Here is a 14,507-nt window from a genome sequence, read left to right as displayed (position 1 = left end):
TCCCAATCTCAGCTGAAAATGTTTTGTTAGCGTGGGTCGAAAAAGGGAAAATTAAATCCTTAATTACTCAATAATCATCGTTGGCTATCGTAAACTGATGCGCAATTACGTCACGAAATACGTGAGGTAAAACCGAATCTGCTGAGAAACCTGATTTCTTATGAGAAAAAAATACGAGAAAAAGTGCCTCTTAAGAAAGCGTATTTTATTCAAAAACAGTTTAACTTTATATTTTACCTTTAAAAAGGCGACTCACCATCTCCACGATTAAGCGTAGTTGTAGGTTATGTAAATGCTAATTACTTCATTTAAATGTCTGGTTACAATCTTTCTTGGGTGGAATTCTGTTCCACCAAGGTTTTCAAGCAAAAATGCTTTTAAAATGCTCCGTATTCACATTAAAATCAAAGAAACGAATTCTGACCTAAAACTTAGTCATTACCGCCATCACACAAAGCAGAAATTAGCTTTTTATGACGTCACTTTATTAACACAAACTGAAGAAGTTAAATCGTGATTCGAAGATCTTTGCTGTTTGTTTATTTTTGATCAAGTTTAGAAACGAACAAAAAATCAGCCAAAGGCCTCTGGTTGTACCTTTCCATTTGAAAACGGCTTTTCGTGTTAAAACCTCGATGTTAGAGGGCTGACGCATTGGAACTGTTTTTATGGATATGACGTACATATGAACAGTTGCAAGCGTTTTTCTTAGAGAACAAAAACCAATCACTTGGTTTGATTCGGAGATCAAACAATTAAAATACGAATCGTACAAAAGTGTATTCGTATGCTGTATGGTATATTATTATATAAAATTATTATAATTATTATTATTATTATATTTGTATATATGGAATAAAAATATGTTAATACTCCATATCACCATATACGTTACATTTCAAACAGCGTGTTTTGTTTGTATTGGTGATAAACTGTCAGTATATAAAACTATTTTCCGCCGTAATTGGTAATAGCTGAAGCATGACTAATTCCACCGGTTTTGGTGTTGGCAGTTGTCACCAAGCGAATCGAAATCATCAATTTATTAAACACTAAGTGACGCTGTCGCGGCCTCATATTTGAGTGATTTGTCATACGATGTATCGTCATTGGCGTAAGCTGTTCTTTTTAAAAGGTCATGCTCATAATTGTTATAAAACCATATCTTGAAAGCTTTAATTCGGAAAAGTGCCTTCCCTATACTTTAATAGCTGTGTTAGAATATTCCCAATAACACAGCTAACCTAAGGTATCATCTTCAATTTTCGTAACGCTACTATCTACAAGTGCACAAGAGAAAGTATTTGGGTGAAAATGTATACTTACAGCATGTGGCCTCTTTAGACGCGGTATAAATGCGGGTGTAAGGGCCTAATTGTTCACTAGAGTGCAATTAACATTTAACTTCTTTTTTTATTTGATATCTTTTCAGCACAATGTACAAAACGTCATCTTACAAAATAATTATGGCAGCACCTTCAGCAGACATCTAATAATAATCATTTGAAAATGTCTGTGGCACCATAAAGACTCCTTTTCGAGTCGAGTTAGAGCTAATTTTAACATGTTTTAACTTATTGTTGTCAAATTATGACGATTTAAAAATTATTACGATTTAAAAAAAAACAGTAAAAAAGTTGCTACCCTTTCATGAAATATGTTGAATAAAATGCAACGGAAAATACAAAAGAGCACACTTCTTTTAAAAACAAACAAAGAAGAAAGAATAACATCACTGGCGACTATATTATGTCCATTTTGTACAGGCAAGGTAAATAATTTGAAGAATGCTTCATGTGTGTGAAGATTTGCACAATGTATTGTGAAGAATACAATTGGATAAAAATACAATAAAAAGTGTTTCTTGTGTCTCTATAGATGAATTGAACTAGTAGCAGCAGTGCACCAAAAGACAAAAAAGCTTGTTGCTTGTGTAGCTCAAAGCATATAGCAAACGCTTTTTATCGTTTAAGAGCAATTGTTAAGAATGTAAAACCAAATTTGGTACAATAACAATCTGGATTATGGTTGAAAGGTTTTCCTTCTCAAAACATGAAACGTTTATGTTCGATCTGATTATCACTGCTGCCCGTTTTCTACGGCTAGACAATTGGACGATGATAAAATGGGATGATGACCGATTGCAGGATTGATGTGGGAAGTGGCGTAAGGTTCGTACTGGGTCGGAGCGCTCATTGATGACGAAAGGGGCTGGCTTAAATGGGGCGAAAGTATGGATGAGTGGTACTCTTGGCTCGGTTGATATGGGGCAGGATGATAAGGCTGTGGCATAAGAGGCATCTGGTTGGTGTAATAGTGTTGCCCGAGCGAGGACATGGGGTGTACTTTAGGGTAAGAATTATTGGGGCCATGGTAAGCGGCGCTTTGCACTTGCGGCCCAAGAACCAGGGAGGATTCGGACTCGTGGGCAGAGCCAGGCAAACCGTTATAAGAAGACGGATTATTGGGTGAGTAGGGATCGCTCTGAGGGGCCGGTTTCTGCATTGAAAAGTCATTTTGTCCGTTGTTGCAGCTCCCAACAGAATCTTTTGTCGATCCTTCATCCGCATTTCCATCCTTTTCCGCCTTTTCACTGCTGCGTAGCGGGGAAGAAGAGGCTTCATCATCTGCGGAGACGTTATCTTCATCCGTCTCCTCTTTCTTCCGTCTCTTCTCGTCTTTGCTTTGATCCGCATTTTCTCCGTCTTTATCGCCCTCTCCTCCGTCCTGTTTCAAGCGCCGCCATTTCGCTCTGCGGTTCTGAAACCAGGTTTTGACCTAAATTGTAACAACACATTCGATTACAAGCGCGAAGTAAAGTAGGAGGCGCATTACAAATACAGAACACCAAAAAGTAAATACAAAAATTAAATATTAGATTTTTAGTCAAACATCGCTAAAAAACCAAGAAAATGGGATAAATTGTTGGTAAAAAAACAAGAATCTCCAACTTGTCCAATTAGGTTGCCTTTTGTTTATCGATTAAAACGATTGACTTTGACCTTTGGAACGCTGCAGACCAATCAGAGTAGAAATGAAACGGTTATTTAAAAATTCTGTGGAATGCTTTCGATTGCCCGAAGTCCGAATGCTTTTGCTGTCGGTCAAATTTGAAAAACTTTTATAAGACTTGGGAAAGTTACTCTGGGTTACTTTTAGACACTTCCTGTTGTTTACGGCCTGAGGAGCTCTGCCCGGGCGCGTAGAGAAGAAATTTGAGTTCGTGAACGCGATTTGTTCTCGGTCCCTGCGTCAATCCCGTGCGGACCGGAACCCGTCGCGTGCCAGATCCAGTATCGCGGTGTGTTCTGTGCCCTTTGCAGTTTCCTGTTTTTCTCTGCTCGATGCTCACCGGTTTCCAGCACCAGCCGCACGCAGACTTGCACGGGCCACGCTGAAGGAAGTGGAAAAAGATATTTCCTCGCCGCCAAATTTAGAACAAGATTCGCGCACCGCCCGGCCCAGCCGATATGAGAACTGTTTGCAAACTCACATCGGTTCAAACTGTCCAACACGGTGAGTGTGCTTGAATCACAGTGAAAATAGGGCAAGCTGAGCCGTGCTTGCTTAGGTTCAATCTGACAAAAGTGCCAACGTCACGTAAACGCGTTTCCGCAAGCAGTTGTCAGACCATGCAGGCCAGTGACGATGGAGTTGGTACTTTTGATTGTGCTTACTTCGACGATTGCGCGGTAATAAAAAACAAAATGTTTTCCCATTTCGTTCAAATTCAGATTTTTATCGATTAGGAATTCTATCACTTAAACAGATTCCCGCCATGTTCATGACCAAGCCGATAAAATTCCAAAGCCTACGTCACACTCGGATGAGCGACAAACAAAATGGCGGTTTATGATGTCATAAGAGTGAGACACTTTCAACTCCAAAATAAGTTGGCGGAGAAACGGGATAAAACGGCGGCTACCAATCTACTTGTTGCATGAAAGTCATGATTCTTATAGTAATTGCGTAAAAATTTTCGATTCTTTTTTATTTGTTACAAACCAATTTGTGACGTTTTAGTTGGTGGATGCGTGGAAGCGACTCGACTTTTTACGAAAGGGTTAAAGGTAAAATGTTTTAAGGCCTTAGTTTCAAAAAAAAAAAATTCCCAACTTCAAGATGAAATGGAAACGTAACACTTACATTTTTTTCTTGCTAAAAAGGCTTTGATTTGATTTAAAACGCAAATTTGTGTGGCGCACGAAAATAGAGCAAAGCGATAGAGTAATTATTACAAAGACAAGTCATAAATTCAATGTGAATAAGTAGTAGATTACTTATCATCAATATTAAATGCTATCAAACCCTAATACGCGCAATGAATGACAACGAAAAACATTTACTTTGCAAAGCATTCAGCAACGCCATATATCGTATAGGCTGTTGGCATCAAATATATCCGCATATAATGGCTAATACGTCTCCATGTTACAGCTATCATGCCGCATTGGGTTGTTAAAATGTAATCATTTCCGAGCAGCTCCTACGCGCTATTAATCTACTTTATGCGGGTAAAGATGATTCATTGAATTTATTAATTAGCCGACATTGTAATCACACATCGTGTTCGAATTATCACGAAATTAACGTAACGCGTCTGACAACTGGCCATAAGGAAATTATATAACGTCTAATCAGACTGATATTGTTCGAATTCGATTGAGTTGTTACGAAATAGACGGGATTATTTTACGTCATATATGTTTTCCGATCTCGCTAATTCAACTCATCGTATAAACTGTACAAGAGACAGTCACTGCTACATCAAACGAAATAAAACTTGCCAGACATCACAGCAGTTATTTAAATTTGAAAATCGCGCCAAAACAGCTGATAAAGCGATTGAATTTTCCGCGTTTTGGTTGACAGCGCCGTGACGTATCAACGATGAGTCATTCTGTAGCATTCGAATGAAGTTAAATGTTGACTTCAAGGTCGTCATAAAATGAGTATTACTCGCTCCACTACCAGCCAAGTGGTTAAGCAAATTTCACCAAGGTTGCTGCATTGGCTGCCAATTCGGGCAGAATTTACGATAATCACCGCAGAGAATATTTGAACAAAATTTGAAGTACTACAGCTCGAGTCAGCAGACATTTTGTATCGTAAAAATAGAAACCAGAATCGAACATGCTGCTGAACCAGTCGCACACGCAAAGCCTAAATTTCCACATAAACCAATATTTTGTTTCCCACAATAGAATCCGCGACCTCGCGCGTTCCTTTTGCCTCTATAACAGGAAATAGGCATCTCTTGTTAGCGGCCAATGAATTAATCATTTCGAAAACTGGTCCTCGGTTGTGCAGCTGGGTTTTAACCGGTTTATTACGGGTTTGTTGTTTTTCGACCATTACAATTGCTGTAAACACGTAAAAACAAAAGCGTTTTAAGGAAAAACGTGTTTGGGTAATAATAATTCAGAATCAATTTTTCTTTTTTTCAAACAAATGTCTTATGCATGACGGTTACAAGAGTCGCAGAACTTTTTTAACATAACTTCAATGCAGGTTTCACCAACGTTTCAAAGCAGATGTCAAAAAGCAACCGAAAGTTGCTGCAAACAAGCACCTGAAATGTATCAAATTGTCGCGCATTCCACAGTTTCTTGCGATATCAAAGCAACTAAAACAAACCTGTAAAATGCGTAAAATGAGTCTCTACATTTTCAGCAGCACTAATCATCGTATATGACGTAACAAAAGTTAGATTAACGAGAATGGAGCTGTCGACTTATCCTACTAGTGCGGTTTCTTTTTCGCGCAATAAACGCCGTTTATCGGTAGAATAATGTGACTCTATGCGCTCATAATGCCTCGCCTGTCATCCCAGCTCGATTGAAAAGGAAGCAAGTATGGGTCACGTGACATCCCCTTCCTCAGCCATCTGGGCGGGAATGGCGTAATTTCACATCGCTTCGTTCGAAAGCTTTCGCAATTTTCAATTTTTTTCGATTGCGAAAGCGCGGCAGACGGCGGCTAAAAATGCGAAACTTATTCATCCGTACAGTTTCCGATTTGATTGGGAGATGTGTGATACCCAAAAGCAAAGCTATAGGTATTTAAGGCAATGCCATTAATGCCAGCTTGAAATAGCTTCAACGAAAAGCGGTTTGCGAGAACGATATATTGGTCACATGTGAAGGCAGAAAAAGCTCCAAAACACCAAATAAAATGACATGAAAACCACAAAGAACTTTGTTAGTCAAGGTGAAAAGTGTTTTAAAGTTTTCAAACCTGCCGCTCCGAAAGTTGCAGAGTTTTAGCTAGCTTCTTCCTCTCCGGCGGAGACAAATACTTTTGTCCGTCAAATTTCTTTTCCAGCTCCGCGGTTTGGTCGTTGGAAAAGCGGACTTGCCCTCCCTTTCTCCTGTGCATGCTCCGGTGAACAAATGAACCCCACAAAACCGGACGACCTACTGAAATAAAAGTCTCGGATGAACTCTCGCAAAAGTTACCAATTCCAATATTTTATGAAACAAATCTTTTAACAGACACAAAAACGGTAATTGTAATCGTACAAGGGTTTTTTAAACATATGAAAGAAAGTGTTTGTTTTTTGAGTCGCATAATGTAGTCAAGTTTCTTTTTTTTATTAAGACAAGAATTTCGGATGATTGTCAAAAACTTTGAGGAATGAAACTTATGAAATGTCTGTGATTGAGCATATGGTTTCGTAACAGGGTACATTTGTTTATTTTAAAACCATAACTTCGTTGTGTGTCAGCCCTCTGCGGTTTCGGTAACATCAAGTTGACCCTAGCGATCTAGTTACAGATTATAATAAGTTATATTGGGATCGCTGGCACAACATAACTTCGGTCAGATCGATAACTTCCATGTATCTTGTCTGCTTCAAGTTGACATAGAACACCGAGGGGGCGCCACACGGTGTTTGTCAGGTCTGTGCTACGCCGGCAAACTGGGCTGAACCATTTCATTATGGCAACAACGCCGTAAATTTGAAATTGTTACGACTTTTTTGAGCAGTAATATAAGAAAAATGGGAAAAGTTGCTTACATTTTTCTGCGTCGATAAGATCTCGGCTCAACATGGTTTAAACGTAAAGTCCATTTAAAAGCACAAAGATAAATAAGCAAAACTGCAGTTGCAACAATTACACCCGCAAGTAATTAGAGACACACTTTTTGTAAAGTTAACTAATTAAATAAATAGGCAGTTTTAACGAATGCTTAATAGCTTTTAACAATTGTTTTTAACCGTAAACACCGATGTCATTTGAGTTTATAAATCGGTCACTCTAAAGCAATATACATTCTTGTCATGGCTAAGAGATAGAAAACTTTACAAAATTTTCTATGTAACGGTCACATTTTACAGAAAACATTTGTCATCGATAAAGATGAAAAGATGTCCTCGATTATTTCGTTCCATTTCCTGCGATAAAACCACAACGTTTGAGGATACGATCTAAGACAAACTCGAAAAGTTTCAAGATTCATACCTCAAGAGCAGGGAAAATAAAACCGGCCAACCAACTGAGCCCATAAAAGCAATTACAGGATTAAATGGGTAAATGGTAAAATGTTTGGTTAAATGTGTCCGGGTTTGTTTGGTTTGCCAGATAACGAGACGCCCTATGAGTTTGGAATGGGACTTTCAAATAGAAATTTATGACTGGTAAACATTACAGGGACATTATGTCGTCATAGAAGGCTACTTGTGACGATTAATTGCCTTGTTATATAGCCAATAGTGATGTCAATGCTGGTAATTTATCGTTAGATTTTCGATAAAAGTTATTCTGCTTTTCCTGCCGGATCCAAACGAAGGATAATATTTTCCATTACAAATACAACCCAGTGAATGCAAAACTTCAATACCGGTGATCGTGTTTTGGTTCGCATCTATCTCTTATCTCTTCCAAAAATCATAAAGCAAACGAATTCAGAGTTGTTTAAATACTATGGCTTTTTGAACGAGCGCTATGTAAGCACATAGAATCTTGTATTGCTCTAATGGACGTTCCTGTAATTCCAAATGATTGATTGCTCATTAAAAGTAGCAATATGTGACATTATACCCCGATTGCTTATTCGAGTTCAGTGCAAGCATATATTTGCCAATTGAGCGTTGGAAAATATTTGAACATCGACCGGACATTTGACAACTTTGTTACATCACAATGAGTGTCTGTCTCACAACATTAGATACTATTATGACGATAAAACGACAGGTAAAGGTGCATTGTTTAAGATAAAATACATAACAAGATATAGGTTGGCACTCTGAAGGTTAATTTTATTTTTGATTTTTCCACACGAGCTTTCGCAAAAATAAGTTTACTCCTTCAGTTGTTTTAAGAAAATATTTCATGTTTAAGATGTCATGCAAAGGGGGCAGAGTTTGAAATAAGTTTTAGCACAATTTGTCCAACCATAAATTACCACTGCTTGCAAAAAAATTGATTTTGGGGAAAGACACTTTGCATATTTGATAAAAAAAAGATTAATTTGGCAAAAGCTATTTTCTCAGATTATGAAAGAAGTTTTTTCTATCTTGTTTCAACTTCAAAAAAAAAAACTAAATGCCACCAGGAAAATTTTAAACAGCAAGTTATATTTGTTGCAAAGTCGACAAAACGATGCTCTAGCTACTAATTGCATCGACAAACAAGAATGTATAAAATTGTCGTCGAAGCCTGTAACAGCTCGCGACATTCTGCCGCTCTGTTCGTTTATCTTGTAACAAGGTTTCATATCTTAGCTAGGGTTGCCGGTGCCGTGCTGTCTATAACTTTGTTTGGCGGCCGGACATCACCATTTTGTCATGTTCTCTCACACACCGGCACCAATGTACGCTCTTGGACCAGGGAAAGACTCCTGTCGTTTGCAACTTCAGGCGACGTTTGCCATTGTGACGTAAATATTATTTTTTAGGTATATGCGACAACTTGAATATTCGAGAAAGGGTTAAATTGATTTGGTGTATAGGCTGCTGTTATACTGCTTCATTTTTTTCAAGAGTTTATAACTTGCCAACCCACATTCTAAGCCATGAAGGCAATTCTGATTATGATTCAATTTATTAAGGATGATGAATATGCATTAATGCAAATAAGTTATTGAAAGAACTTTGTCGCAATAGAAGGAAAGGTTGCCATATAACCCATTAAGCTCATAAAGGGTCTGGTTTGGCATAGACCACATCCTGTAATTCAACACTTTAAGCTTCCACAAGTAAACGCATAGGCTGCAGTTTGCAAGACTTATACCGAGCCTACACCACACGAGCTATACAGCTTTTAACTTGTTTCCAATGCGCAAGTTTATAGTGTTCGGTGTATTTTGTACAGTCTGACTTTATTTTTGTCAAGCCCACTTTTCTTATAAAGTTAATGAACATTTAGGCTGGAAGTAGATGGAGAATATTTCCGATACTTTACAAAACAAAAATGGGTTTTAGCATTTAGGCAATATTTATTACCAATTACGAAAAAAACGTAAAAAAATTTGCAGAATGAATTTTTTTATTTATGAAAATATATGACAACTTAACCTCCAATAGTTTTTATAGAAATAAATTATCAGACCACGTGATCACATTATTTCCAAGTTTTTAAAACCAAACAATAAAAACTATAAGAACCACGCAAACAAGGTAAATATTACGTAATAATTCCTTTCCCGTTAAAGTCTATCCCAGAACAAAGCTATAAATACTTCCACATCGAAATATGATTGATCTATAACCTCTCTTTTGACATCATAAATACGTTAAAAGGATTTGATTGAAGGCATGGTGCTAAAAATGAATTAGGGATGATGACCTATATATAATGAGTGTTTCCTCAAATAAGGAACAGGTAGTTGTCACTCTGGCTAAATATTAGCGACAACCTTTCAGTGGAATCACCTCTGTTTCTAAATTCACCTATGATGTCACAATTGATCTCATCCGACCGGGTTCACTTTGATTTCAGGTGAACGTATCCGAGAAAAACAAGCGCCGCCATATTTAAGGAGACGGATCAAATAATTTTTTGAAAATAAAATGCGACTCTATGCTAAAAATTAAAACAGTATCTAAAATTGTAATTTTAAAATCAATTTTCTAAAATGTTATTATTTTCTTAGAATTTGCTGCGATATAATTCTCATTTATTCGGGTTGTGTTGCAACCTAGTACGGGCACGGTGATAAATATTAACAAAAAATATTGTTCGAAAGTTTTTGTCCACCATGTGTCCACAGTATTGACGGAACTGGCATAAACCCGAAACTTAATTTAAAATATCCATGACGTGGTTATTGAGTTCCGATGTAATATTTCGTCATAACATAAAGACATTATTAAAAGGAAACCGTGTGAAAAACTTTTATCTTTCATACCTTTGTTGAACGAAGTTGGTCTATCAACAATCCAACTTGGGTAAGAATATGGGTCCATTCTCGGTGCGTGCGGTGGTGGCAAGGTGGCGTAATGACCGGGATTATATTGAAGTGGCGCCGGGTTATAAGCGGCCTGAATCCCGCTGGGTGAGTCGTAGATCGTCGATGGTCTGGAAAACGCCCCGGGACCTGGATAATTTAGCATTCCTGAATGATGAGGAGGCGGCACAGCCTGTATAGGGGTCGGAACTATGGGTCTAGTAATATTATGACGTGGGGGTGAGCTGCCAGGGGGCAAATTTGGCGACGTGGGGTTCAAATACACGTTCGCACCCGTGCTATCAGCGGCAGAATGATTGGGTATATAAGGGGAATTACCGGGCCTTAGACCGTTAATGTCGTTGGGCGGCACGGAGTCCTGCAAACAGGGACCATTCTGGGGCACCAAAAGATCCTGCTGGTGTTGCATCATGCTGTTCATGTGGCCATTTGGTGATGCGGACGCCAGCGCCACTAAACCATTATGGTCCTGCTCATTGCTGAGGCCATTGGCCGCACCTGGAGTGGCCGAAGCGTCAGTTTCTTCGCTGGCAGTGGGAGTTGGGGCCAGGATATTATCGATGTAAAACGGGGTTGGTTGATGATTGACGTAGGATGGTGTTGACGTCATACCCGTACCGGGGGCGGAGTAATTGGCTTGGATCGGGTTCTCAAACTGCATCATAATTAACCACAAACAAGTCTTTACAATTTCGATCTGAAATAGAAATTTTCTTTCGTAACTTTAACAAATTTGAAGAAAAGTTTCTGACAAGATTTTAATGTTCAAAACGGAACAGCAGGTTTCCCTGCTTTGTTGGCTGCTGTACAAAAGTGACCTGTTATATGTTTTTACTCAGTCTTAGTGCTTCGTATTTTGTACAATATATCTGTCTGGTGGTCATTCAACTAAAACTGATGCATCTAACGCAACTTGTCTACCACCACTTCAAAAATGCATAACCTAAAAGTCAAGATAAGAATCTGTAAAAAGTCTTAATCTTTTACAAACTTTAGAACGGCTTAAATATTTTACTACTTTTTGCCTTTATCACTGCTATACCTAGCTAGCTATGATACCTAGCTTACTTATTGCATTTTGTTTTAGCAATTTAAAATGTGCATAGTTATAATCAGAATGTCCACACAAGCGAATAATACAAACGCGGTCGACCCGATTCTAACACAGCCATCTGCACGTTAACTGCTGCTTGCGACTGTGCATGTCGACGCATGGTTTGCTGGGCTGCCATAAACAGGAGCTCTCTCGTTACAGGAAGCGAAAAACATATTCTCTTTGACGAATGAGAGAAGAGAGGAGCAGCCTCTGTTACACTGTGCGACGTGCTCGCCTGTTTTGCGGATTTATTCAGCCAAGAATGCCGGTACTGGGCTGAATGGTGAACACATTACAACGATTCTAACGGGCTGCGTGTGTTTTGCTTATTACGTTTGACATCTCGGACAGATAAAGTTACACCATAGACAGTTGATACTTCACGTTGAAAAATCCACGAATTTCGTACGATTACTGTACTTTACATACCAATAGATACGTTGAAACCCAGTCATCGAAAATCGTTTAGTGTTATAGATTGGTTATGTGTTGTACCGGTATTGACTAATAATGACTATATCTTGTTTGCAATGCACAAGCAATGCTCTTAGTAGGCAGTCACCTCCTACAATATTGTGGTCAAATAAAAAAGTAATACTTTTCTCATTGACTTTTTGGATACCATCGATGGAAAATTTAATAAGGAAACCGTAACTCCAAGCATTGTTCGCTCGTACAGAGAATGTACTATTTGTTAATCAGTAAAAGCTTTCGTATTTTTGTTTGAATTTTACTTGTAACGTATGTAACAAAAATGTAAAATATGTTAAGCTAATGTAGGCTAATGCTGTGCTGAGATTATTTTTCCAAGAAAAAAATGCACTAAAACACACTAAAACCACAAGTAGAAATACAAGGCGTTTTGAAAAGATACTTTTATATGTTAAGACTGCTAATAGAAGTCTAGGCTTGGAAAAAGATCGGAGCCTTTGAAAGTAAAATTTGCTCCCACGCCGGCGAGTAGTTTTGAGAATTATTCGCCTCATATCCTTGTTTGGATTTCTTATGACTATTTGTTGTTTTTTGGTCCACACGGATAGCTTTCTCTTTGATCTTAACAATAAGCTTAACACAATAAACTAGTTACATCATACATGCTTGGCGGAAAACAACATTCAAAAGTACTCGATTTTTCATTTTGATTTACTTTGAAAATATAAATTTAATCACATTTAAATTCATTTAGTTTCAGTTTTTTCAACATTGATTTACGCCTCACGTGTATATTATATTTTAGTTACAATTTGTCGTGAAGTAGCTCACATGAGCTGCTATGGGCCGAAAAAGTAACATTATGAAATCCCTGTTACAAATATCTTTGATGTTTGGTTTTCATACGCAATTGAGCGGACGTTAGTTGCTTTGATATCGTCTCAACACAAAAGCTATCCACTCACATTACGACACCAATTGGCAAAACAAAACCAGCCATTGTGACGAAACGTTTTGTATTGTTACGTCATAACGTCCAAAAAAGATTAAAAGAGAGATGAAAAGTTTATGATAAATTTGTTTTAAAAAGAGTTCCGCGTTTATGTAAAGCTGTTCTTATTACATAAGGCTTACCTAAATTTCGGTTAGTTTTGTGAAACTGTCAATTTTTCCACTATTTTTGATATCTACTGTTTGAAGATTGTCCTGAAATTATCTAAAAACCAATGCACCGTTGCAATGGTCAAACAGCATTGATTCCGTCATCTACCTGCACGTGAAAAGATTTTTTGACAGAAATAGGAAAACAAAAATGAAAAATTAAAATACGTTTTTCCTTTGTTTTAGCCACGTTTTTGGCGAAGTATGCCATTTTCAAGCTGTTAACAATTACCTTTTATCTCGTCACAAAAACCTTTCAATGATCTATCGAATGAAGTGGTCTAATTAATGATCGTAGAAAGGAACTGAAGTGGTGCACAATTTGGAGATTGTGCACCCGGAAATGTGATTGTACGGCGTTAATTGGCCACTTGCGAACCAGCAGACGAAAATACCGTTTATATTTGCCGATTTTCTGAGAGTACTTAACATTATCTTCCGACCTATGTTGGCTCCAACAAGAATGTTTCGAAGTAAGATAAAGACAGAAAACAACAACCCTAGCAAGCGCTTGCTCATGATCTGGGTTTGTAAAAGTTAATCACAAATGATTTCCCTAATTTCTCTAATTTAAAAGTCAGAATTAAAGTTAAAAAAAATAAAAACACTGTTATATTATTACTCCAGTTAGGAGTTCATAACAATCAGCTAATAATTCTTTTTTAAGTTGATGGCTTACAGCAAAGTTTCAAAATGAGGCTGTGACAAAAAAATAAACAAAAAAAGATGTTCGGAGGCTAATTCTTTAAATAAACTCTCTTGATACAAATGATAACGATTGCTTAGTAACGCCACCAGGCGGTACTTGAAATCCTTTAGTTTATTTGAACAGCTTTCATTGAAACTGATTGGTGGTAATTGGCGGAATTGTCCCTAATTGCCGTGACATGTGAGCTGAAAAGCCCTAGCTTTGGTGTTTTTACCATCAATGTTAACCAAACACCGATTGATTAATTATATAAGGTCGTGGTGTTACATGTTCAACGTATTGGTAAAAATCGTATCGTTCTGTTGTTGTTGTTGTTGTTGTTGTTCTCTTGTCACCGTTGACTGCTGGAACCAAAAATACGGTGCTAACCTTGTTGTATCATGCTAAACCAGGAACAAAACGCTCACAAACAATCAACGATCAGGAAAAAGGCCCCTAGGGCATAAGATATCCGAGATGTTGATTGCTGTGATGCTATAACATAAAATTAATCATGGTGAGTTGTCATAATGATGGGAGGTAAGTGAAGCCACCAAACCTAAGAAAGCAAACATGTTAAACTTTCAAAGAACTTGAAAACTATAAAATATAAACCATAAACCGATATCATGTTTCTGTTATACCAATAAAAAACATAAACCATGCTATTCACGAGGACCGCAAAAGCACCCCTTGTGACGTCAGCGTTACATGAAT

General features: G+C 37.8%; 1 protein-coding gene across 2 annotated transcripts; it reads right to left on the bottom strand.

Moving 5' to 3' along the window:
* Positions 1 to 1,393: 1,393 nt before the first annotated feature.
* On the bottom strand, positions 1,394 to 11,343 carry LOC143449611 (uncharacterized). Of its 2 annotated transcripts, none has more exons than XM_076949878.1 (3): positions 10,354 to 11,343; positions 6,238 to 6,416; positions 1,394 to 2,778 (listed from the first exon to the last, which is right to left on the bottom strand). In XM_076949878.1, exons 1-3 carry the CDS (start codon positions 11,075 to 11,077, stop codon positions 2,080 to 2,082), a joined length of 1,602 nt encoding a protein of 533 aa, XP_076805993.1. In that variant the 5' UTR covers positions 11,078 to 11,343; the 3' UTR covers positions 1,394 to 2,079. The 2 variants fall into 2 exon arrangements, with proteins under 2 accessions (XP_076805993.1, XP_076805992.1); XM_076949877.1 differs by having other exon boundaries at positions 6,238 to 6,419; positions 10,354 to 11,239.
* Between the last annotated feature and the right edge of the window lie 3,164 nt (positions 11,344 to 14,507).

Source organism: Clavelina lepadiformis, chromosome 3 (assembly GCF_947623445.1).
Source record: "Clavelina lepadiformis chromosome 3, kaClaLepa1.1, whole genome shotgun sequence".
NCBI classification, from domain to species: domain Eukaryota; kingdom Metazoa; phylum Chordata; class Ascidiacea; order Aplousobranchia; family Clavelinidae; genus Clavelina; species Clavelina lepadiformis.
This window is presented reverse-complemented; position numbering and strand designations above follow the sequence as displayed.